The sequence below is a fragment of the Peromyscus leucopus genome, chromosome 8b (genome assembly GCF_004664715.2).
Source record: "Peromyscus leucopus breed LL Stock chromosome 8b, UCI_PerLeu_2.1, whole genome shotgun sequence".
Taxonomy (NCBI): Eukaryota; Metazoa; Chordata; class Mammalia; order Rodentia; family Cricetidae; genus Peromyscus; species Peromyscus leucopus.
The window spans coordinates 14,964,787-14,991,461 of NC_051086.1; the positions used below are offsets into that span (position 1 = coordinate 14,964,787).

General features: G+C 39.2%; 2 protein-coding genes across 2 annotated transcripts in view; one reads left to right on the forward strand and one right to left on the reverse strand.

Annotated features, from left to right (window-relative positions):
* Positions 1-18,713, reverse strand: part of Hmmr (hyaluronan mediated motility receptor) — a 31,911-nt gene extending 13,198 nt beyond the window's left edge. The window contains exons 1-10 of the mRNA XM_028864293.2: positions 18,565-18,713; positions 14,280-14,378; positions 13,540-13,619; positions 10,364-10,411; positions 8,921-9,109; positions 7,669-7,755; positions 7,479-7,579; positions 2,219-2,293; positions 962-1,137; positions 405-553 (exon numbers count right to left, since the gene is read on the reverse strand). Coding sequence (XP_028720126.1) covers positions 405-553; positions 962-1,137; positions 2,219-2,293; positions 7,479-7,579; positions 7,669-7,755; positions 8,921-9,109; positions 10,364-10,411; positions 13,540-13,619; positions 14,280-14,378; positions 18,565-18,610 — 1,050 coding nt within the window. The 5' untranslated portion in view covers positions 18,611-18,713. The remainder of the gene's footprint in view (positions 1-404; positions 554-961; positions 1,138-2,218; positions 2,294-7,478; positions 7,580-7,668; positions 7,756-8,920; positions 9,110-10,363; positions 10,412-13,539; positions 13,620-14,279; positions 14,379-18,564) is intronic.
* A 156-nt stretch (positions 18,714-18,869) lies between these two features.
* Nudcd2 (NudC domain containing 2) lies at positions 18,870-26,675 on the forward strand. The gene is given in 5 exon segments (XM_028864294.2): positions 18,870-19,388; positions 20,967-21,015; positions 21,434-21,496; positions 21,499-21,584; positions 26,026-26,675. Coding segments are annotated over 5 exon segments (471 nt in total). The 5' UTR covers positions 18,870-19,199; the 3' UTR covers positions 26,110-26,675.

Below are 26,675 nucleotides of genomic sequence, written 5' to 3' on the forward strand. Positions count from 1 at the left end.
AGTTTCTGGACACCTTGTTAATGAAGATTTCTATTCCACTGATTACTACAGAGAAATCCTCTTTTCAGGTTTACAAATTATCGGAATGTTGTGTCAGAATCATCTATTTCTATCCCCTGACCATGTTTTTTTGTTTGTTGGTATTTTCTAGTGGGCTTTTCCCCCTCACTAATATGTAAAATGTTCTTTGTGTAACTTGCCTGTTCAAATTGCTTTCCTTTTTTCCTATTGTTAGATATCCTTTTTAAGATAATTATAAATACCTATCCTGTCTACTTGAAAGAAATGTGTGCCAGTATCTGTGGCTAAATATTCAAAGTATACCCACAGAGGTTTTCTGACATAAAGGAAAAATGGTATTTAAATAAGTAGCTTTAAAAAAAAAATTAAATGTAGTTAACTACCTTCTCTTGTTGTAGAAGTGACTCAATTTCCAATTCTTTTTGTTGCAGCTTTTCATATTCTTGTTTTTCCAGAACAAGCTTCTCTGTTACAATCTGGATCTCAGCACTGAGACTTTCAGCCCTTTCTCTGTCCTTGTTGGCAAGATCATCTATAAAAGGAAAGCACGAGACTTTCCAGAACCAAATACTAATGCTAAGGGATTCAGTTGACCGAATATTTCACCCCATTGCTTTAGCACACTACACAGAGAGGGGGGAAGATTATAGTCATTACCTTATCACATATGCTACACAGATACGTTAGTGATGAGTTTGCACTAATTATGAAATGGCCACCCACAGCAAAAGTCATCAGCTACTATAACTACTTCCAATCAAAGAATATAATGTGTTGAAATAAAAACAAACACTACAGCATTATAAAACTTCCCAAATACAGCACATGGGCTTTTTGGTATTTACATTATTATGAAAAATGTTGTTGTCATACAGCCATGCATTTTTTATAGACAGTACCTAAGCTTTACTGAAGTGAAATCATATGAATAGCACAATACCTCTTTCCGTTTCAAGCAGCTGACATTTAACAGTCAGGTCTTCTATTTGCTTAGAAAATGTGAGGGTTTCCTCAAGAGATCGCTGAAGACTTACAATTTTGTGGTCCTTCTCTTTCAAATCTTCTTCTAACTGAGCAATATCAAGTTTGTACTTTTCCACTTGATCAGATGCACAACTGCATTAAAAATATTATGAAGAGAATACCTCTTTAGGTACTGAAAAAACATGTTCAACAAATTAAGGTGTAGTGGGTAGCCATTCCAGCTTGGATCTGGAAATTCTAAGCCCCATTGGGACTCTGGCAACTGTCACGCCTACTAGGCGGGGTCAGGGAGGCGCCTGGAGACTGGAGAGCTGGATGGGCCAGCGCTCTCTCTGTGCCAGGACCCTGTACGGTGGAGGTGGACCGAGCAGAGCTCCAGAGAACACCGCTGGATTGTGATACACCTTTTCCAGACCCTGCGACCTACCTTTCCCTTTTTGTAAGTTGCCCACTAAATAAATCTTTCTTTTAACTAAGTGGAGTGGCCTTAATAATAATTTCACCAATAATAAGGTGCTCTTGTTTTGTATGAGCAAAACAATTTTGATACTGAATCTAGGACTTCCCAAATGCCAGGCAAGTGCTCTACCAACAAAGTTATATCCCCAGCCAGTAAGGTCCATTTTACTTATTAACTTGTCAATTATTTTCTTATTCAACATGTATGAGGGTTTTACCTGCCTGAATGTCTGTGTAGCACATGGTGTGCAATGCCCACAGAGGCCACCAGCTAAGATTCCCCTGGGGGCTGGAGTTACATATGGTTATGGGTGCTGGGAATTGAACTGGGCCTTCTGCAAGAGTGTGGTAGTCCATCTGGACTTCCTGGTAGCTTTGCCCAGCAGGTCTGCATAAAGAGGATGACTGGACCACAGACCTGAGGACCAGGTGTTTGGAAGGGTCTACACTTGGCTGTATCTAGCAGGGGGAAGTCCTTTGCTCCTCCCCTTGGCATTGTCATAAAAGGCCTTTGAAATAAAGTTCTGGGCTGGTGAATGAAGACCCAGGCCCTCCCGAGGCTATCCTGTGTTTTTGTCTTTCCTCTCGACATCTAGGTATCTCTTTCTAGCTAGAAACTTCTTTCTAGCTACTCAAGAGCACCCTGGGACGTAAAAGTGGTGGCTGGTCTGCCACAGAAGAGCAGCCAGTGCTCTTAACCACTGAGCAACTTCTCCAGCTTGGAAGTTAAGTTTAAAGCTACTATTTATATTACCTAATTTCTTCAATGTATTCTAAGAGTTTTTCTGTTTCAGATTTTTCATCAATCTTTTCTTTCTCTACGGAAACTCTGAAAAGAAACAAAAGAAGTATATACATATGGTTCATTTATTTAATAATCATGCATAGATAGTAGTTACTAGATGCTAAATACTATTATGTCAGGTAAGGTAACTCCAGAGGTCAAATTCTTACCTATAATTTCATGTGATTTTTCAGGTTAACAACTTAGATCAATACAGGTGACTAGATTTTATTTACATGATAAAGCTTTCCAAACATGCTCTGATGAAAGAGGTATGATGAGAACCACAGTATAAATTAGAAATGATCTTATTTTGCAGCTTTCCTAGTTTTCTTACCAACCCAAATCACATTTTGTGTGCTAAGAGGCTTCCATCCCAGGCTGTACAGTATTTGATTACTTATGTGATTTAAGTTCAAGATGATGTATTTTGAGGGATGAATGAGATTTAAACAGACACATCATAATAGAAGATACATAAAGTCTATAAACACACATAACAGCACTTAACATTAATAAGACATTAAAATAATAAATTACTGCCAGGTCATATGGTGCAGGCTTGTAAATGCTGAGAGGCTGAGGCTGGAGGATCTGGATTCTGAAGACTTTCTGGGCTACTTGAGACACACAACCTTGCTTCAAACAGGAACAAAGACAAATGAGAAATTAGCATATGGCATCATTAGAAAGGCTGAAACAGACCAGCAATATCAAACACTATGATTATAGAACGACTCCAGGACCACACCTGGCTGCAGGGTTGTAAAACAGCACAGCTATGCATGCATGTGGTGTGTGTGTAGATGTGTTTCTGTACGTGGGTAATTCATGAACAAACAGCTTTGTGTGTGCATGTGGGAGTCTGTGACATGTGTGAGATATGTTTATGTATACAGGTACACACGATGTGTGTGTGTACTTGTGGAGGCTGGGAAGTCATCAGGTGGCCTCCTGTTATACTTGACCTCATTTTTCAGAGGCAGGGACTCTCAATGTGGAGCTCATTGGTTTGGCTAGGCTGGCTGACGAGCAGGCAGTCAGCATCTGCCTGTCTCCATTCACCAGTGCTGAAATGATACACAAGGCCCCAGGCCCAACATTTTATGCAAGTCCTAGGGATTCTACGTGGGCACTCAGGTCCTCTGGTTTGTGCAGCACACAGTTCACTGAGCCATCTCCCAGCCCTTAACTCTGAGCTAGAAAAGATGTTTAATACACATTATTCTGGTCTGAGATTCCCACTCCTATATGCTTATTAAAGAGAAATAAAAACACATTCATGAAGACATACACATGTGCATAGCTGTCTTATTCAGTAGTCAAAAAACTAAAAAACAGCTCAAATAATGATCAAGAACAGTAATAAATTGAGAAATAGTCCTTTAGTGAAATTAAACTAAGCAATGAAAATGAAAAAAATTATACTACACATGAAAGTATATATGAATTGTGATGAACAAGTCTTTTATTCTGAATATTATTGTAGAATACTATTTTAAGATCTGTTATGTTTGTTTATGCTGTGGAACATTTGTTTAACGATACAAAGATGTGCTGCATTCTTTTATGTTGCATTTATTTACCTCTGTGAAGCCGTGCTACTTTGCCTGTCTAAAACACCCGATTGGTCTAACTAATTAGGAGCTGAACAGCCAATAGCTTGGTAGTAGAAAGGATAGGTGGAGAATAAATGGGAGGAGAAATCTGAGAGGATCAAGGAACAAGAGAACAAGGAGGATGAAAGGGGCCAGCCACTCAGCCACACAGCCAGGCATGGAGTAAGAGTAAAAGCAAGATTACAGAAGAAGAAAAGGAAAAAGCCCAAAGGCAAAAGTAGATGGGATAATTTAAGAAAAGCTGGCTCAGGAGGATCTCTGTGAGTTTGAGGCCAGCTTGGTCTACAGGGCAAGATCCAGGATAGGCACCAAAACTACACAGAGAAACCCTGTCTCAAAAAAAACCAAAAACCAAAAAGAAAAGCTGGCTTACAACAAGCCAAGCTAAGGCCAGGCATTCATAAGTCTCGCTTATGATTTCTTTGGGAGCTGGGTGAAGGACCCTCCAAAAGAGTAAAAACAACCAATAACAGAATAATGATAAACTTTCCCTAAATACAAATTTATAAAAGACAGAAAACAGTATGGGGGATGAGGAACATTAAAAGATTAGAGAGGCAGCATTCTGAGGGGTGGAAATGTTTTCAGTTTTGTTAAAGGTGTCACAGGTGTATATGGCGCTGAGGTCATCAAAATGAAAAATTGTGATATCTACATAGTACTATATTACATGGTAGTTATAGCTCAGTGATGTTTTTAAAAAGTTATAATTTGACATTAATCCTATCTTCCTATACCTGTGTTTCAGTTTGGGTTTGACAACTATCTCAACACAATGATGCTAGAAGAAAGATTTCAAGATCTTCCCTGTTCATCAGAACTGAAGATGCACAAAAGCAGATGAAGGTAACAACTGTCAGAATGTTGGAGAATGATTAGGATTTAATTGTCACTTAAGAGGTTAAGGAAGAGCCAGGGGGAGGCGGTGGCGCACACCTTTAATCCCAGCACTCGGGAGGCGAGGCAGGCAGATCTCTGTGAATTTGAGGCCAGCCTGATCACAAAAAGAGTTCCAGGATGGCCAGAGCTGTTACGCAGAGAATCCCTGTCTCAAAACCACCCCTGCCTCCTGCCCCACCCCCAAAAAAGAGGTTAAGGAAGGCAATGAAGAAAGTAATAAGGAAACAGTTATAGTAAATACAGCTTTCAGAGAAGGGCAAATAAAAAAATCAGTTAACAACTTACTGTAGCCTTAAGTTAATAAAAGGAAACAATAAAAATCAGAGCAGAAATAAACAAAATGGGGACTGAAAAAGGCTTACTCTGTAGCTTTGACCTTCTGATGTTCCTGCCTCTACCTCAAAAATGCACCTGGCTCTTTTCATTGACCCCTTGCAATTTTTTTTGTTTTGTTTTGCTTTAAACTTTCCAAGGACCCATCCCTAGAGGCCTACTTCCCCTAGCTCTGCCAAACCTCCTCAAGGTTCCATAGCCTCCCAATGGCATGACCAACTGGAATCTGGTTCAAAATATGAGCTTGGATGGGACATGTGCCGTTCAAACCACAACAGAGATATTATTTCTATAATAAAAATTATAAAATATTGATATAAAAATGTAAAGGCTATAGGTAATTCTTCATATTTATAGATAGAAGAATCAATATTGTTATAATGTTCATACTCAAAGGAACCTACAGATTCAGTGCAATCTCTAACAAGATAGCAAAGAAACTCTTCACAAACTGAGAAATAAATCTACAATTTGTATAAAATAGTGAAAGACCACATAACCAAGACACCTTGAGCAAAAAAGACAATGAAAGAGTGATTACACTACGATTTTATATACTACAAAGTTACTATAATGAAAACACTGTGTTAGTGTAAAACTAAGACAACTGGATAAATCAACAGCGTAGAGCCAAGGGGGCAACAAACAGGCCCACAGCACACACTTGAGACAAGAGAATTCTCACAAATGGTGCTGGGAACACTGTGTATCCACATGCAGAAAGATGGTAGTAGGTCCTTAGCACCCCATCAGCTTCCAAAGTCAACTCAAAATGGACTAAGTACTTAACACTCAAAGCAATAATATTACTAGCACACACCCAGGGGAAATGCTTCAGGACACTGAAGTGGCATGGGCAACTGGCTTGTGTGTGTATATGGCAAAACCCTCAAAATAGAGAAAGCAAAAGTAAAAATAAATGTAACCACATCAAACTAAAAACATTCTGGACAGTAAATAACTATGATGAGACCACCTACAGAATTGGAGGAAATATTTGCAAAGTATATCTCTAATAAAGTTTTGATGTTTAGATTATATAACAAACTTTGAAAATTTAATAGTAAAAAACTTAACCCAATTAAACAATGGGCAGTAGATATAAATGGACATTTTTCAAAAATATATAAATGGCCAAGAGATATACAAAAATGCTTAATATTATTAACCACTAGGAAAATGCAAATAAAAAAATGTGAAGTATTAATTCACCCTAGGAAGAATGTTCATTAAATAACAGAACAGACTTAGCAGGTTGTATTTACATTTGTGCACACACATACAAACAGGTAACAATAATGAAGAAAAAGAGGCTATCAACTTAAAAGTGGAGGGCCATAGGAAGGGTTGGAAGGAGGGTAGCTGGGAGGAGATAGCGGGAGAGAGAAAGATTGATTCTGGAGGCTGGAGAGATGGTTCAGCAGTTAAGAGCTCTTATAGCTCTTGCAGAAGACCTAGGTTCGATGCCCAGCACCCACATGGCGGCTTACAACCGTCTGTAAATACAGTTCCAGGGGATCCAATGTCCTCTCTTGACCTATACACTAGGCATGCATATGGTGCAAATACAAACATACGGGCAAAGTACTCATACACATAAAGATAAATAAATCTTTTTAAAAAGTCTGAAGTTAGTAAGTGCTGCTAAGGATACTGAGGAAAAGGAATTCTTGTACACAGGTGGTAGGAAAGCAATTTGCCATGAATTATTATGGAAAACAGAATGTAGGTTTTTCATAAACAAACGAAACAAAACACTGAAATGAACTAGCTTCAGATCAACAATCCTATTTGTGGGTACACAGCCAAAGGAAACAAAACCACACTATATGAAAGTAATAGCTACACTCCCACGCTAGCCTCAGCACTACACACACAGCCACGACACAGAAGCCACGGACACCTAGTCAAGAGATGAGTGGGTAAGGAAAATGTAGCAAAGACATACAGCGGAATAGGACTTGAGCATATAAAGAAAGCAAAATCCTTACATTTGTTACATCATGGACGGAACTAGAGTTCGTTATATCAAGTGGAACAAGCGAGGCACAGAGACAAATACCACATTTCCCAAAAGAGTGGAATTAAAAATTGGTTATCATAGATGCTGAGGATAGAACACGGTTACTGAAACTTGGGAAAACAGGGGAAGGCCAGCATGGGAACGGTTGGTCAAGAGGAAATGTGTCATATTTGTCACTATAAGGAAGTGAGAAGATTCTTATGTATAATTTGATTCCTCACTAAACAATGTATATGTACATTAAAACATTCAGAATTTTGGTAATGTATAGTTATGTATAGTTTAACAGAGCAGTTAAAGTGAAAGAAAAAAATTAAAAACTGTCACTCTTAACCTTTTTCCTTTTACCACTTACAGTTTTCCCTCCAGTTGGACTATTTTCCCCTGAGATTCTTCAAGGTCCTTCTGCGTGGCCTGCAGCTTCAGCTCCATGCCTTCCTGTTTAGCCATCATACTCTGCACAACAGAGATAACTATTTTAGGAAATGAGAAATTCTTAGGTCCCCAGAGTCAAGAGCTGTATACACACCAAAGGCAGCACTCACCCTCATCTTCGTTTCTCTTTTATTTCTAAGTTTCATCAACTCCAGGCTTAGAGTTCTCATATTCTTTTGGTTGCCATCTTCAGAAAACTGTAATATAAAAATTCAGAAATATTTTCTGCCAAGTCGCATGTACACTTACTTAAGTCTGGTATGACATCAGATGCCCATTATCTCAGCACTTGAGACAGAGGCAAAGTGATCGAGAGGTCAAGGTCAGTCTGGGCTTCCGAAGACCTTGTCTCAACAACAACAACAAAAACTTACTGAGATACTGATTACTGGGCTTGTCACCGGAGCTATTAACTGTGTGCAATGTACTTTGAAACAGTCTAAGTCAGTGGTTCTTAACCTTCCTAATGCTATGACCCTTTAATGAAGTTCCTTGTGCTGTGCTGACTCCCAACCATAAAATTATTTTTGTTGTTCCTTCATAACCGTACTTTTGCTACTGTTATGAATCATCATAACGTAAATATTTTTAGAGACAGAGGTTTGGCAAATGAGTTGCAACACACAGGTTGAGAACCACTGGTCTAAGTGGTCATTTACTGGTACATGCTAGAAAGGCCACTGTAGGGTTTAAGACAAACCCCAGAAAAGACTTGTGGAACTACATTTGCTAAACTAGTCTCAGCTGCCTGGGACACCTGAAGTATACAGGATGTGGGGCCTAGTCCAGGCCTTCTAGGTCAGGATCTCCCTTGGGTTCTAATATACCTTTTACTCCCTACATAAAGAGTAGAGTCTATCACAGGCCCTGAATAAATGATGAATTCAACTGAACAGTGACTTGCCTCTTCCATCTATTTCTGCCATTGGTTAATGGAATCATATTACATTCATTAGAATCTACTAGTACATTATTTACTTATAAACACAATTTATGTATTGAGTATATTCACTCCATTAATTATTTCTAAGCTCTTTAATAAAAAAAAAAAGATAAAAATAATCCTACAGAAGTAGGCTAATATTAAAGTAGTTAATAGTCACAGCGAGACTAACGGCTTGCCAATGTCTACTACATTCTATTCAGACCCTTGCTTGCCTTCTTGAAATAGACCAGTACTTAGCAAGTCCACCATCACTCTAGTTTGTGTGACTAGGACCAGTGAAAGCAAGAACTTACCCTGTAGTGTAAGTGTATAAAGAGCCTCAACCCCACTTCTAAGTTTCATAAGCTTAAACTGCCAAACAACTTGAATTAAAGGTAAGGACCATTCCACTGTGTGCTCTCAGGAGGTTCAACTACCTTAGATTTTAGCAGCTCGTTGGCTCTGGTTAGTTCAATAAGCCTTTTTTCCAGTGAAGCATTACTTGCAGAAAGAGACGTTTTCTCTCTGACAGCTGCACTTAGCTTTGCTTCTGTCTTCTCCAACTCAGATTCCATATCCTGGATTCGTTTGTCCTGGGCACCTCGCTCCTGCAAAAGCACACGAATCTGGAAAAAAATGAGAGAATAAACGCATGATTGATCCGATTGGTACCAGAAACCTCAAATGTTCTAAGAAACTTATAATTTGATATGGTGTTCAGACATTCTTATTTTACTTGCTATTTGAATAATCATATTTACCTTATGACACATGTTAAAGATATGCATTATAAATACAGAATGATTAGTTTTGAGAAGCAGAAGCAGACAGATTTGTGATTTTTCAGCCAGGCTGGTCTACACAAAGTTCCAGGCAAGTTAGAGCTACATACTGAGACCCTGTCTCAAACACACACATACACAACAAAACACAATGATTTTTACTTGCCATAAACTTACAAGTGTAAGATAGCTAGCTATTTATTCCCTTAAAGGTTGTAAAAACTCTTGCTTTCTCTGGCCCTAATTTCACAAATTTAAATTAAAAGGGCTGTATGTTTGCTATTTGAAGAAAACAGTCCTCAGTAGAATTCAACAGGCTGCAGTGAGCCATCAGTTTTGTCGTCTCTACTGGTGAACTAAACAAGAGCAAAACAAAGAAGCTAGTATTTGTCAATAGTAAACAAAGAAACAACACATTGAAAATGTCTAGGGAGGACCAGGGAGATGACTCAGTAGGTAAAGGGTTTGCTGCTCAAACATGAGGATTGGAGTTTGGAGCCCCAGGATCCATGTATACCAGGAAGGTGTTGTGGCCCATTTGTAATCCCAGTACTTAGGGTAGAAACAGATCTCTAGAGTGAGCTAGCTGGGCAGACTAGCTGAAATGGAGAGTTCAGGTTCTGTGAAACTCTGCCTCAATACTGAAGGTGGAGAGCAATTTAGGAAGACACTGTTTTCCACATCTAGGCACAGGTGAACATTTGTACATAAAGTATGCATACCACACACCCATGCAAAAAAAAAAAAAAAAAAAAAGTCTGGGTAAAAACTTGCCAATTTGAAATCTGATGCAAATAATCAGTCCTAATCTTGGCAGTGCCACTCCCTCATCAGCAATGTCACTAACTCAATCATTACATGTGTGTCAATCACAACCTCCTCATTGTCATGGATCCTCAATAAAGCAGTTAATATTAAATTAAATGTGAACAGTGACTAAGCCAAGGAACTATTCCCTAGAGGTTCTGATATGAATGACATGTTTACCTCACTGCAGAACTATTCAAAATGTTATAGGATCTCGGCCTGCAAATCTATGTAATTCTCTTTCTATTATATAGTATTTATTCCCCCGTAAGTTGAAAGAATATGGTTTACCTCTTTTTCTAATCTCTTCAAATCTTTATCATTCTTCTGAGACTCCTTCTGTATAAAAATCAAAAAACAATTATGAACTTACGTGCCACAAACACCACAGTCCAATCTGATATTCAATTATTTATTTTTGATCATTTCCAAAGTAAAAACAACTAATGTGTATGGGTGTTTTGCCTGCATAAATGTTTGTGAACTATGTGTGCGCCTGGTGCCTGCAGAGGCCAGAAAGCGGCACTGAATCCTTGGGAACTGGAGTTATAAACTGTTGTGAATTGCCAAGCGGGTGTTGGGAATTGAACTTGGGTCCTCTCAAAGTGCAGCCACTGAACCATTTCTCTAGCCCCTAACTTTTAGTCTTCTGAGTCAACAACTCACTATGTAGTACACATTGGCCTTGAATTCACAATCCAACTTTCAAGTGCTGGGACTGAAATCACATACTAATACACCTATCTTCATGTGTATCTTAAACACTGTAGAGAGCTATTAAATATTTTATTGGCAATTTCTCTGATAAATAAAATACCACCCATCCCACCCCCAACTCCCGTTTTTCCAAGACAGGGTTTCTCCATGGGAACACGCTCCCAGACCAGGCTGGTCTCAAACTCACAGAGATCTGCCTGCCTCTGGCTCCTGTGTGCTGAGATTAAATGCATGTGCTACCACCGCCTGGCTAAAAACATTCTTAAAACCTGAAAAGATTTCACTTTTCTAAATTTCAACCCATTAGAAAAATAGCTTTTCCTTTCCTTTACAATAAAATTAGAGGTCTGTAACTAAAACTTGTGACTCTGGTTTTCTTCATGGCATTTAATTTACATAAGACATAATCTTCACATAATGTTGTATATAGCAGCCATTCTGACACAATGGAAGAAAATATAAACATCCTTACTGACATTTATACATACATATGTGTGTGTGTAGGTATATATATATATATATATATATATATATATGCTTGTTATAGGTGTTTCTAGGTTGGGATAAAGGCCTAATAACTCTATTCATTTCAAAACTGATGGCACTTTATACTAGAAAAAGTCTATTATTTGAAAATCTATGCATAGTCATATGTATAGTATCTATGGGAATTTGTGAGTTCTATAATTTAAAATTTTAAAATTGTTTCACCAAGAAATTCAAGTCATGTCATTTATATCCATTTCCACAAAGAACATTTACATGCCCATTATCCAATAAAAAGTCAAATATGTACTTTAAATTTTTTAATAATATTAGTATATTATTTATGAGAAAGTACAAAAACTCTTATATGTATCCATATTTCATAGCCATAACACATTATCAAATTAAATGTAAAAATTTTATCAGACATTTATGCACATTTTATAAAAATTCAGATACCTGCTTTTCTAAAAAATTTAGAATTTTCTAATAACAGGGTTGCTTTTAGTGGTCAATCAGTTGCCTACCAAGTATAAGCTCTGGGCTTCATTCCCAGTACCAAACACAAAAGATGAGGAATTAAAAATTTCATTCCTGGGCCTGGAGAGATGGCTCAGCAGTTAAAAGTACTTGGTGATCTTCTAGAGGATCCAATTTGGTTCTTAGCATCTATGTTGAATGGCTCACAACTACCTGTTACTCCAGCTTCCTGGGACTGGACACTGTCTTCTGGACTCCATGGGCATCGCATACATATATATACATGTGCTCACACACACTGTCTTATGGTTAGTATTGCTGTGATAAGACACCATGACCAAAAACAAGGAAAGGGTCTATTTTGCTTACACTTCCACACCACAGTCCATCACTGAAGGAAATCAGGGTAGGAACTCTGGAAGCAGGAACTGATGCAGAGGCCATGGAGGAGTGCTGCTTACTGGCTTGCTCCTCATGGCTTACTTAGACTGCTTTCATATAACACCAGGCCGACCAGCTCAGGGATGATGGTACCATCTACAATGGGCTGAGCCCTCTTACATCAATCACTAAGAGAATGCCCTACAGGCTTCCTAAAGGCCAGTCTTATGGAGGTTGTCTCCTCTCAGATGACTCTAGATTGTATCAAGCTGCATAAAAACCAGTCAGCTGGAGGGGGGGCAGTTTGACCCTCCCACTTTTTAAAACAAAACTTAGTTTTTCATTAGCACTAGTTGCATTTCAAGTACTCAGTAGCCATATATGTTATTTACTCCCACAATGGACAGCACAGCTCTGTGTTACAGAATAAGAGACCTTAGTTAACTACCAAATAAATCAAATGTATCAGTCACATAATAATATCTGTTAATCTGCACAACTCCTAAACAAAGAGACATTCTTAAGAACTAATGAAAAACAATAGGGCCTTGCTTAAACAATATTATAAAGTTCTTAAGAGTTTATTTAGGTTCTTTGTTTTTGTTTTTAAACTTTCCAAGACAGGGTCTCATGTAACCCAGGCTAGCTTCGAGCTCTCTGTGTAGCCAAGGTTGGGCCTGAAGTCTTAAACTCCTAATTCTCCTGACTCTGCTACTCAAGTGCCAGCATCAAAGGCACATGTTATATAGCCAGCTCTATTAGGAAGAATTTAATTTACTGTTCAGCAATTTGAGTAACAACCTCCTTTTGGTCATCGAAATTTTTATTTTTCTCTTTTCTTCAGCAATACATATCCTTCTCCACAAAAAAAGAAGACAAGCAAGCAAACAAACAAGTACATAGAATAAAGCAACTCAGATGATACTAACAAATCAAAGCATGACACATTGTAAAGGCTTACAAGGTAATTATCAGATTTATCTCTATAAAGAAATGGCTTTGTAATTATAAACTAAGAGCCCATTCAAAGAGACTTACTAATAAATTAGGCAGAATGTAAAACCTGCTAGAATTCTAATGATACTTACATTACAAATAGATTTAAAAAAAAAAAAAAGATTTACTCTTATTTATGTATATGTCTATATGTGTGTATACCTTGTGACTATGAGCGCCCTCAGAGGCCTACAAAGTTATCAGATTCCCTGTAACTCCAATTCCAGGGGCGGGGACCTGAACTCAGGTCCTCTGAAGAGCAGTAAGTGTTCTTATTGAGCTAACTCTCTAGCACCAACTTACATATAAATTTAATTTATACACTTAGCCATTTTAATCAAATACAGTATCTTGCAGGTATGTAGTCAATGACATAATATACCAATAATCTTATAACTGTTTCTCACCTTTGACACCAAAGTCTTTGCCTTTTTAGATGAAGCAAGCAAGGTAGTATCTTTGTCAACATTAAGATTTTGTTGAGATTCTGGAAAAAATAAATTAATATGATCATGGTTGATGTTTGCATGTTTAACCATATACAATAAAATTTCCAAACTTCTTACTGCAGATAGTAATTGAAGCAAGATAAGCTTTCCTTTGGCTTGTACATTTCAAATAGTTACTTGCACAATTATTTGTTATAGACCTAAAACCTTCTTGATATTCTTTATTTTTTTTAAAATAAACCTTTTTTCATTTTTAGATGAAAATATAAACCTTATAAAAAAGTTTTATTATTTTTTTTAAAATAAATTTGTTCATGTCTGTGTGGGGGTATATGTACTTGAGTGCTTGTAACCTAACTGAGGTCCTCTGCAAGAGCAGTATGTGCTTTTTAATCACTTAGCTAGCTCTCCAACTCCTTATTGGCAGTCCCAATATTCTGACAGAAAAGAAAAGCAATTATCAAAAGGGAAACTACCTATCTGCAAAAATCTTGCATAATTTCTCTTGTTACATACAGTGTAACTATGAAAAATATCATTCTGTACTTGATTCTTTAATAAATATACCAAATAATGATATTTAAATACACTTCTGGTCATGAAACTCTAGAAGTGCAAAAGCATTTTAAAATTTCAATAGTATTGCTTACATTAGGTTATAAGGCTGTATAACCACTGTTTGTTTAAGGACCCATTACCTCTTTGGTTTTTAAATCTTTGTGATTTCTGAAAAGACACTGGTCCTTTAGATACTTCTGAAGTTTTAACATCATAAGCACCTGGAGATGGAGCACAACCTACAGAAAACAAAAAATAGCAATGTATCATTTAAAGTTATTATTTGATTACTACTATTAGCATGTTAGTAATACCTATAAGTATCTATGATCTTATGTTAAACACACAGGAAGAGGCGATCTCAATCGAGGAACTGACTTCATCAGAAGTTCCTGTGATATTCTACCCCTAGGTAAGTGGTCCTGGGTTAACAAAGCATGCCATGAAAGCAAGCCAGTAAGCAGAAGTCCTCCCCCTGTGCTTCACTTCCCGCCTTGGTTTGCCAAGGATAGACTGTAACCTGGAAACCAAATAAACCCTTCCCACTCTGCTCCCCACACATGCACGCATTATCTAGCTGAGCTGTTTTCAGTCTGTTGATGAATTAATATAAATGGCTTCAGAAAACTTGTATTTCCTAAGATATACCAATATACTATGATGCTTTTGCTTAATAGTCTTTCTTCCCTGGTCTTGATCTGTCCAGTGTTCCACTATTTAAGTCAGGCTCACCCAGAACTCACTATACTCTAGGCTCATCTTGAATCCATCAGTCTCTCAATTTAGCTTCCAGGTGCTTAGATGACATGTGGCATGATAGCTCGCTTCAGTGTACCTTCCTTTACCTAGCTCTTTGTCCTCTCTGAAAGTATGGGCCAGGTGGTAGCCTATGATACTAGGACTCAACATGCTTGAGGAGTTTTTTAACCCTGCCCCCTCCACTGGCTGCATGCCAAATCAAAAGCTTTTCCACAGAGGCATCTCTCAGAAGCAGAGAGCAAAGGAGAAGAGCCCTGTTTTCTGTATTCGGAGTGGAAAACTGTAGTGTCAATAAGAGCTTGTCAGTGCAGTAAAGCCAAGCTACATGAGACAGTCTCTCCCATTTCATGTCAGCCACAAGGAAAGCATCAGAGGAAATACAATTTCGGACTTCATAATTTTATAAATACAAGAAACTATGGGCTTTAAAGAAACAGAGTTCATGGCTTCCTTATGCATGCATATCTAGCCTTGAGCACTGAAAATGCGCCATGTTACAACACAGGGGCAGCTAATGTGGACAACTGTGATGGAAGGGACTTTGAAGCAGGTCCATTTCATCTCTTTGGTGTCTATGTTTATTTTGGTCCCACATGTGTCTGAATCTCTTAAGACATAAAAATCTGTAAAGCTCCAAGCAGGCTTTTTTTTTTTTTTTTTTTTTTTTTTTTTTTTTTTTTTGGTTTTTCGAGACAGGGTTTCTCTGTGTAGCTTTGCACCTTTCCTGGAACTCACTTGGTAGACCAGGCTGGCCTCGAACTCACAGAGATCCGCCTGCCTCTGCCTCCCGAGTGCTGGGATTAAAGGCGTGTGCCACCACCGCCCGGCTCCAAGCAGGCTTATTATAGCAGTAGATATTTACTCTTAGAAATGTACCTGCTTGTAATTAATATACATGTTTTTCACTAACTCTCTAGAATCTCACCAAATAATCACTTTTTATCCATTATGGACTTCAAGTATTTAGAGATATCTATTTCATTATCATGGATTTTTTTCTTCTTCATACTAAGTATCTATTATTCTATCAACTTTTCTTATAATGCAGACCACTGATTCCTCTTATGTGTCTCGATTTTTTTTTTTTTTTTTTTGTTTCGAGACAAGGTTTCTCTGTGTAGCTTTGTGCCTTTCCTGGAACTCACTTGGTAGCCCATGCTGGCCTCGAACTCACAGAGAACCGCCTGGCTCTGCCTCCCGAGTGCTGGGATTAAAGGCGTGCGCCACCACCGCCCTGGCGTGTCTCAATTATTTTAGAAGTTTTTATTTGTTACTATTCTATTTAAAATTCTAAATGTGTGTTCTGAATTAGGACCATGAGACCATTACTAGAAAAGTCACAGAGACAACAGAGGATTTCCACAAAGTTAACCCTCTCTGCTGTTATAGGTACAATTCATTTGTAAACCCTGTTATTTACTAAATCACAAAGTGGCTCCAATTGCTGGTTTGATTATTATTATTTTTTCATGTATTTCTTACCCATGTTGGTATCTTCTGACTTAAAACAATCAAATCAGCTAATGAAGTAATGGGTTTCTGTATGGGGTTTTTATTACACTAATGCCTTCAAGCTTCCAAACTTCTGTATTTTCTAGTCGGCCATTTAGAATTCATTGTCCACTGTCAATTTTGTCCAGCCGATCCTCCTTTACCTTTCAGATGTCAATCTGGATATTGCTTCTAGCTTTTGCAGAGTCCCCAAATTAGGCTAGAAAATCCTCACAGCTTCTTCTATCTTTCCTCCAACGAACTTCCATGCTTTCCTGAGGACTTATTTGCTCCATCTCCACATCAGACAAAACTGCTTGCAATCAGGGGGAGCCAGCACGCGTCTACTGCTCTAGTATTTAGCTCATGGTTGTGTTGAGCGGTATGTAAAACATACTGGTTTGGGGTGTGGAAATGGACTCGGCTTTTGTAATCAGCCAGGTGATGGATGATTCATATCCAGCTCTGTCTGACAAGCTACAGAAAACACTGTGCCAGATACTTTGTGCACACACAGAGAACACACTGAATAAAAACATTAGATTCCCTCCTTTTCCCAAGGATGATTTTTCTTGAGGTGGAAAAAACAAAATGAAACAAAAGAACCTTCTGGTTTTGAAGATTACTGGGTTAAAAGAAACTACCACTGACTCACAACTATTAAATATTGGGTAAATGTTATTCTTGAAACTGTAAAGGCTGAACTACTACTCCTTAAAACCAAACAGCAGCTGAGCCATATGTGGTGGTGTGGGTTTGTAAGTTTCAGAACAGATGGGAGACAGCAGCAGGAGTTCATGGCTAGCCTGGGATACATGAAACCCTATCTCAAAACAAAAACAAACAAATCACTGGGCGGCAGTGGAACATGACTTTAATCCCAGCACTCAGGAGGCAGAGCCAGGTGGATCTCTGTGAGTTCAAGGACAGCCGGGGGTCTACAGAGTGAGACCCAGGTCAGGCTCCCAAATTACACAGAGAAACTCTGTCTCGAAGGACAAAAAACAAAAACAAAACAAAACAAAAAATCTGCCCTGATCTTCAGAACCTAAATTGTTTGAGTATCTTGGAAATGGTGTGGCCCATGAGCTGGATTAATCTGACCACTCACTTGACCTTGTAAATAGAGTGGGGTTGACAGAAATCAGAGATGTAGTACTGACTATTATAGTATGTTATAGTGGATATGGCCTTTGATGGTGGGCTCTATCACTGACTCACTATAGTCAGAAACTCCCTCAAATTTCTTATTTGTAAAGAGTACAGGTTTAGTACTTTGCTCATGTGGCTGCTTAAGGGAATAAGTTCCAGACCTTAGGACAGTACAGTTGTACAGTTAGCACCTGTCAAATCATACCCAAGGCTCTCTAGTTATTGTGGTTAAGAGCACAGGATGTATCAATGAAAGCCTGGGTTCACATCCCAGTTTTGTTATTTAGTTTTAAAACACTGAGCAGATTTCAGTCTCATTTTTCTTTTCTTTTACGTAAAACTTTATGTGTTGGGAAGGGTGAGTCACTGACAATCTTTCTATGTAGCTCAGGCCACTAGACCTGGAAGCATCTATTTCTTAATGATGAAAACATTAAAAATTCCTTTACCCTAACTTTTTGGACACTATCACCATCTACACTCAATTTACTGTGCCATTGACACACCAAGTTCCAGTGTTTAATCACTAAAACTCTATTACTTCAGGATTGTTTCGAGAATGGAAAAAAAATGGAGCAGCTGTTATTACTCAACTGATTTCTCAAGCTCCATGCTTCTATGCCTAAATGGTCAAAAAAAAAAAAAATTAAAGAAAATTCAAACGAAAGTAACTTTTTTTTTTTTTTTTTTTTTTTTTTTTTTTTTTTTTTTTTTTTTTTTTTTTTTTTTAAGGAACGTAATGCCTGCCATTTCTAAACCCCTTGAACCAATTTTAGTTTCACCACGGCGCTGATGGCTTATTAGTATAATTTCCAGCTTGAAGGCTCGCCGTGTCGGGGGAGGACCCTATTTCACTCGGAGACACATCCCTATCATTCCTAGACAGCACTTGCTGAGTGTTTACTGCATGTATTTTGAGAAAAACAAATACCATCCCAGCCCTCAATCTGGCTCCGGGTCGACTGAGGGAGGAGGGGTCGAGGGCGCGTCCCCTTCCCACCCTGCTCCCGCACCCGTACGCACCCGAGGGGTCATTGAATCTTTTCAGGGGCGCCTTAGGAAAAGACATCCTGACAGCTGGATCCACGACGGCCACCGAACGCCTCTGCAACTGTCTGCTCGCTGAATTCAAATCCACCCCGCGTCAGCCAACCCGAAAAACCTAAACCGAACTGACCAATCCTAAATAGGCCGAGGAGCATGCGCACTAGATTTGTACCGCGTCCAATTGGGAAGTCTGTAAACTGGTAGCCAATGAGAGACTGTTTCTGTTCGCCGCCGCCGCTGCTCTATCCAATCACGTTTGGTGTTGCTCCAGTTTCCTCACGGTTCGCGCAAGCGCACTTCGCCGGTGCCGGTAGGCGCGTCCGCATTCTGGCGTCAGACAGGTTAATAGTTCGCGAGCGCCGGTCTCCTTTGTTCCGTTGTCATCGTTCTTGGGATGCCAACCTCTCTGGGCTTCGGTTCGTCCACACCAGGTCTCGCGAGTGTCCTAAATGGGCCCTGAAAGGGAAAAATTTGCACACTCGGACACGCCGGCTTGGGCTCTTGCGCATGTGCAGTGACCCCAAGGCGCGGAGGGCAGCCTCCTGAGTCGCATCCCGTGTGTGCAGTGCTCTCTCGGAGCGTTGTCCCTGTGCCTGCCTGGCGTCCGGAGGATGTCTGCCCCGTTTGAGGAGCGTAGTGGGGTGGTTCCGTGCGTCACGCCGTGGGGCCAGTGGTACCAGACCCTGGAGGAGGTGTTCATTGAAGTCCAGGTGCCCCCGGGCACTCGCGCGCAGGACATCCAGTGCCGCCTGCAGAGCCGGCATGTGGCTCTGGCCGTGGGTGGCCGTGAGATCCTCAAGGTAGCAAGCCAGGGCTTGTCCCGAGTTCCTTCTTCTGGCCTCCCCGCACCCCGAGTCCTAAAATTCACGGTTTCAGAGGGATGACTGCTGGGTGGAAAGGTCAGTTTCTGGCTGGCAGAAAGAAAGCAGTAAACTGATGTGGCGACGGGGCGGGTGGGGGGGGTCTCGTCTCATCACCCACTCCCAGGGCAGACCTTGCGTGGGTGATAATGTAAAGATTTGGTGTCCATCTTTGTGTCTAAAATAGATTTGTGCTACTTCTAAATCCTCTGGGGTTCCTCTGCTGACAGAAGGCTGACTAGATAAAAAGAACAAATATACATCTTCTAGGTACTGATCTAAGTCCCAGAGACTGTAGACAAAAGGTTTCTAAACTCTTCGTGATGTGTAGGCAAAAAATAATGAAGAGGTGTGTGAAGAAAATAGTGCCTCTTTTATTTGGTTCATCAATATATTTTTGAATCTGGCTACGCCTTTAATCCCAACACTCTGAGAGGCTGAGGCAGGCAGATTTTTGTGAGTTGGAGGCCAGTCTGGTCTACAGAGCAAGTTCCAGGATAGCCAAGGCCTGTTTCACGGAGAAACTCTGCCTTGGGGGAAAAAAAAGAATTTTCACATAGCAATTTGAGATTATATTTTGCCCCTTGATTAGATGCCTAGCCTGTTGGCTGGCCATATAGTGTAAGTGGTGAAGGGAGACGTGGTACTATGTTTTGTAACCTTGACAGAAAAAGATGAAAAATTAGTCACAGCTAATTTCGACATAAAATCTGCAATATGTGATTAAATCTCCTTAAGAAATTGGCATTTTCTAGTAATAGCTTCTCAAAAGAGATTGAACTGTCTTTTAATAGCATTCACTTTAAAAGATAGCATTTTCCAGGCAGGCATTGGGGCACACACCTTTAATCTCAGCATTTGAGATTCAGAGGCAGGTGGATTTCTTCGAGTTTGAGGCCAGTCAGGTCTACATAGCTAGCTCCAGGACTACATAGAACAAGTGGTTCTTAAACTTCCCAAATGCTGCAACCCTTTAATACAGTTCCTCATGTTGGGATAACCTCCAATATAAAATTGTTTTTGTTGCCTCTTCATAAATAATAGGGTTTTTTTTTTTTTGCTACTGTTATGAATCATAATGTAAATATCGGATGGGGGTCACAACCCATAGGTTGAGAACCACTAACATAGAGACCCTGCCTCAAGGAAAACAAAAATAGAACATTTCTTCTAGTTTCAGCAGGAGTTCATTTTGATTGGTAAAACATTTTATACATTAATTTCACATGTATTCTATTAGCAATGAGTAGTATGTCTTCATCTGTTTTGTTTAGAGGGTCCTGTGTTCTTTTGCATGCTAAATATGTCAAATTTGTAAACTGGAGTCCCTTTCATTCAGTGGGAGGAAGTTCAAGGTTGAATACCTATAATTAAGCTGAACTAGTCCAAGATGTGGCTTAGCTTGAAATGAGCTAAATATTCATTATGAGAATGTATAAAATTTAATGTTGTATCTTTAGTACCTTATATTTATTTATTTTTTTTTTAGTACCTTATATATATTTATTTATTTTCCAGGGAAAACTGTTTGATTCTACAATCGCTGATGAAGGAACATGGACTTTGGGTAAGAATAATCTATTATGATTCATTAACTTTAAAAAAAGTAGATTGTGGGGGCTGGAGAGATGGCTCCGTGGTTAAGAGCACTGGCTCTACTTCCAGAGGCCCTGGGTTCAATTCCAGCACCTACATGACAGCTCACAATTGTCTGTTGTCCAACTCAAAGTGATTCAATAGCCTCATACAGACATAAATGCAGGCAAAAAAAACCAATGCACATAAAATTAAAAAAAAAAATCATTAAAAAAATTTAGATATAACGTTTCTTCTTTTTTTAAATCTTCTTGTCCTTGTAGCTGTGAAAGATGGACAAAAGTGTTGGGAACAACTGTGTATCAGAATTACCTAACAATCTTTAGAAAATACAAGGATTAATTCCTTCTGTAATGACTCTGTAACTTGTTTCTTATTTTTATCTTAAGAGGATAGAAAAATGGTCCGCATTGTCCTGACAAAGACCAAGAGAGACGCTGCAAACTGTTGGACTCTCTTCTAGAATCTGAATATGCAGCTGATCCTTGGGTGCAAGACCAAATGCAGAGAAAACTTACATTAGAGCGGTTCCAGAAAGAAGTAAGTCAGATGCAGGTGTGAGTACGTACAGTTACATGATCCAAAATCACAGGTTTTCATTCATAACGTAGTATACAAAGTACTTAAAAAAACCTTCTGGGTGAAGTTTAAAGTGAATCGCAAGAAAATAGCCTAGTGTATGGGTTTTAAATTTCACAAATATATTCATTTCTGTGAGACTTAAAATTGCTGAATGCACATCAGTAATTCATGAATAATAAATCTAAATAACTGGACCACTGTAGTGTACATAGTACAAAAAGATGAGAGATCCCTGCGTTGCTATTCCCCATCTCATAGCTCTACCTCATTCTCATCTATTGGCCTTCTGTCTGTTTAATTTGTAACAAAGGTGGGGGCTCTACCTTGCTTGTTTTCATGGTGCTTTTTCCTTTAATAGTGTAACTTTGGCCTCTTCCCCCAATTGTACATATGGCTAAAACTGCTTTATTTCTCTCATTTGCATCCATAAAACCATCTCTTTCCCTTTGATACTGTATCCTTGTTTTTCTCTGTTTTAAACAAACCTGTATATACATCTCTGAAACTGCTTAAATGTTTCAAGATAGATATTTGGGAGAGGAATTACTTAACTACTGGACTTCTAATTGCTTAACCACTGGACTTTTAAAAAGTTTAGTGGATAATTTCTATCTATATCATGCTCATTTCCAAGTATGTGTCTATAACCTAGACTTTGCCTTGTAAACTTTCAACCTGCATTTCCAGTTACTTATTGAACATCTCCATTTAGCTATCTGTCAGACTCCATGTCCAAAGTGAACAAACTAATTTCCCTCCCAAACTTATTCTACTTTTCATATTAGTTAATGCAAATTAGTTGTTTAAAATTAAAAGGGTGCCAGGGGTGGGGGTGGGGGGCTTGGAGATGGCCCAGTGGGTATGGCACTTGAGATGCAAGCATGAGGACCAGAGACCTGCTGGAGGATCTCCAGAATCCATGCAAAAGGTAGGCAGGTGTGGGGGCTGCCATTGATCCAGCACTCGTGAGGCAGAGACAAAGGATCCCTGGGGCAAGCTGGCCCTCTAGACTACCTAGAATTAGGAAGCAGTTGAAGAAAACACCTGATACCGACTTTAGTCCTACACAGACACACATAGGTGCATGCACACAGGCCCTCCCGCCCACCAGGCAGGTTACTGACAACTCCGAGGAATCTTAGTAGCATTGTCTTCTACTTCCATTCAGAGTTTTACCACTTCACACCGCTGGATCTGCTAGGACTTGGTCTGGATTACTTCAGGAAATTGCTAACTAGCCTCCTAGACTCTTACCCAAGTAGTCATCTTAAAGTAGCCATTAAAGAAGTCTTTGAATAGTAAAAGTCAGACCAGTGCGTTTTTCTTCTCAGAATTCTCCAAGTTCTTCCTTTTCTCAATGGGATAATTGGTCAGTTACTTTCTCAAGCACCCCTCCTTTGTTTTGTTTTGTTTTGTTTTTTTGTTGTTTTCTCTCTCTCTCTCTCTCTCTCTCTCTCTCTCTCTCTCTCTCTTTCTCTCTCTCTTATTGTAATTGTGTTTCATTTTCTTGAGACATTGTCTACCTGTGTAGGTCTGGCTAGGCTGGAACTTTATGTATTCATCAGGCTGGCCTTGAACAGAGGTCTGCCGCCCAACTACTGGGATTGAAGGTGTGTACCAACATGCCTGGCTCTGCTGACTCTGACTGGCATGTTTATTCTCTTGTAGCTTTCAGCTCATCACATGTTAACTATCCCATTTAAATCTATAATCTCTCTAACTCTTTCTGCTGCCGTACTTCCTGTTTGTCTTTTTTATAGCACTTACAAGCTTTTACACTAGCCAAGGGTTGGCAAAATGTAGCCTGGGGAAATTCAGTCTGTTGTATGTCTCTGCAGGTAAAGTTTTTACAGAGACATACCTTTGTTCACTTAGTAGTATGTTATATATAGCCCTCTCTTTCTTTCTTTCTTTCTTTTTCTCTCTCTCTCTTTCTTTCTTTCTTTCTTTCTTTCTTTCTTTCTTTCTTTCTTCCTTTCCTTTCCTTCTCTTCTCTTCCTTCCTTCTCTCTTCCTTCTCTTCCTTCCTTCTCTCCTTCCTTCCTTCCTTCCTTTCTTTCTTTCTTTCTTTCTTTTTTAATCTAAGCCTTTATCTCCTTTCAGGTGTGATATATTGGGTTCAGATTTAATTATTAGAATGATGGCATACAAGGTATGTAGAGGCAATCGACATAGTAAAAGGCTGACCACCACAAAGAGAGCTCTCCCTTCGGTCCTCTACCCTCGTCGTCCTTGTCCTCCGAGTCCACGTTGAGAGCTGCACACACCAGTATTTCTAAGTCCTTTCTTCAGAGAGGGATACATCGAGTTCATTTTGTTTCTAAATCATTGTATGACATATTGCTTTCCAAACCTATTTGTTCCCTTTTAGATACCCCACTTGACTGGTAGATCCCTCTCATCTATTACAAGTTGCTTCTTGTCCTTTGCCCCAAACGTGCAAATGTTTTTAGTTGTATCACTCTATTCATCTGTCCAGGACCCTTGCCTTAATTGACACCCTCAACAGCCCTGGTCTAAGCAGCTTACATATTCAGGACGGTTTCTCTCCCTGCCACTAAGTTAACAGGAGAAGCATACTTTAAAAATTCATTTAAATATTTAAAATTTAGATTTATTTAGTTTATATGTATGTGTGTTTTGCCCACATGCATGTGTGTGTGTGTATGTGTGTGTGTGTGTGTGTGTGTATGTATGTGTGTACCATGAGTCTTCTTGGTGCCTGAGAAGGCCAAAAGAGGCTGATGAATCTCCTGGAACTGGCATTGTAGACACAATGTGGGTGCTGGGAATTGAACCTGGGTCCTCTGTAAGATAGCCAGAGCTCTTAACTGCTGAGCCATCTTTTCAGCCACAGTAACTATTTTGTTGTTTCGTTGGTTGGTTTTTTGTTTTGTTTTGAGATAGCGTTTCTCTGTGTAGCCCTGGCTGTTCTAGAACTTGCTCTGTAGAACAGCACTGGCTTTGAACTCATAGAGATCTGCCTGCCTCTGCCTCCACTGCTGTTATTAAAAGTGTAGACTACCACCACCTGGCTACAGTAACTATTTTTTTTCCCTATTATCATCTTGATACAGTACAAATTCTTATCCTAATAGTGAAATGTTTCACTAAGGCTTGCCCGGTGATTGAGTAAAACCAAAACTTACTATAAGCCACAGTCATCCTAGGGTCCCCCCTGCTATGTAGCCTCCCTAGTTCTGTGGGTTGCAGTCTGATTGTTCTTTGCTTTATATCTAGTATCTACTTATGAGTAAGTACATACCTTGTTTGTCCTTCTGGGTTTTGGTTACCTCACTCAGGATGATTTTTTCTAGTTCCATCCATTTGCCTGCAAATTTCATGCTGTCATTGTTTTTCTCTGCTGAGTAGTACTCCATTGTGTATATGTACCACATTTTCTTAATCCATTCTTCAGTTGACGAGCATCTAGGATGTTTCCAAGTTCTGGCTATTACGAATAGTCCTGTATAGCAGTTTCCTTTTCTTCCCCCGCCCCCGGACCTGAGGACTGAACCCAGGGCCTTGCGCTTGCTAGGCAAGCACTCTATCACTGAGCTAAATCCCCAACCCCAGCAGTTTCTTATAATCAAGTGTTTATGACAGGAGTCTTGTAGTCTGCATAATGTAAAGTGATCACTGCCTGTTTCTGTACAAGTCAAGCTTGCTGAGTTCTGTGTTTGTTATTTATGGTTTGCTGTTTGTGTTTTCCTGCTACAGTATAAGCTCTTCTAGAACAGAGGTCTTTAATTTGTTTACTTTTGAAATCCGCATGTGTTTAATGGTATTTTCCAAGTAGTAGGTGCTCAGTAAATGTCGTGTTCCCAGAGAAGTCTAAAGCTTGAAGAAGTACTTCATAATAAATAATGTGCATCAATATGCTAATATACATATAGCTCTTAGAACTCTCCATGCCTTATGGTAAGCTTCAAAAACTTGCCGGCTATTAGCTGTGTTTGGTGACATTCACCTTAATTCCAGCTGCTTAGGAGGATGAGGCTAGAGAACTGCAAGTTCAAGGTCAGCCTGGGCAACATAGCTATACCATGTTTCAGAAGAAGAAAAAAAAATAAATTTAAAATGGGTATACTTCAGTGGAGTAGAGTACTTGCCTAGCTTGAAGGAGGCCTGGGCCTGTGTTCAATCTGTAATACCTCCTGTCCCCCAGAAAAAAAAGCTTTTGGAATCTTTTTATGTAGATAGCAAATTGAAGTCCATGTTTCACTGTGCAGCCACTGGTATTGTCACATCCACACCACTCTTGTCAATATTTACAGATCTGAGCGTTGAAAGGCGCCTCTTAGTTTTCATTTCCCCTTAGGTGCTTACAGTGAAGTTCGGTGTCTTTTCTTTTTTGTATCAATTGTGAATTCAACTTATTATTATTTTCTGTCTTTCAGAATCCTGGTTTTGACTTCAGTGGAGCAGAAATCTCAGGGAACTACACAAAGGGTGGACCAGATTTCTCAAACCTTGAGAAATGACTGCTATTCTTTAGTTTTGTTCCATCTTGTGGATCCCAGCAGGTGCTGACAACTTAATGCAGCAGGTGATATGAAGAATGAAAAATACGGATGTCTACAGTTAACATATTGCACAATGTATTTCAGTATGGTTCTAAAAGATTCCATTGAGAGATGATTTACATAGGAGGTGTCCTGTGGCTAGATGGTAACTTTTCTGGTTCTGCGTTAAGTTTTATATGATACATTTTACTAATTTCATATTTAATTGTATTTTTACTACAAAAGCATTGGATTCTAAATCATATGAAATGAAAAAGTGCCTTCAGGGATTTTTTTTTTTTTTTCATTTTTTTGGTGTGATGCAGGAATGATGTTCAGTAAACTTCTGAGTAAGAATTATGCGCCCCTTTGTCTAAATATGCTAGTCCATACAGGGAAGTACAGTGCTGGAGAAAGTTTAAGGAAGGACAAAAGTATACAGAAGAGCTGTGGCTAATGTGTAGAAAGCTTACAAGTATTAACGGTTTAAAAAATCTTGTACTATTTTTTAATAAATCGACATGATGTTGTCACCTCAATCTTTA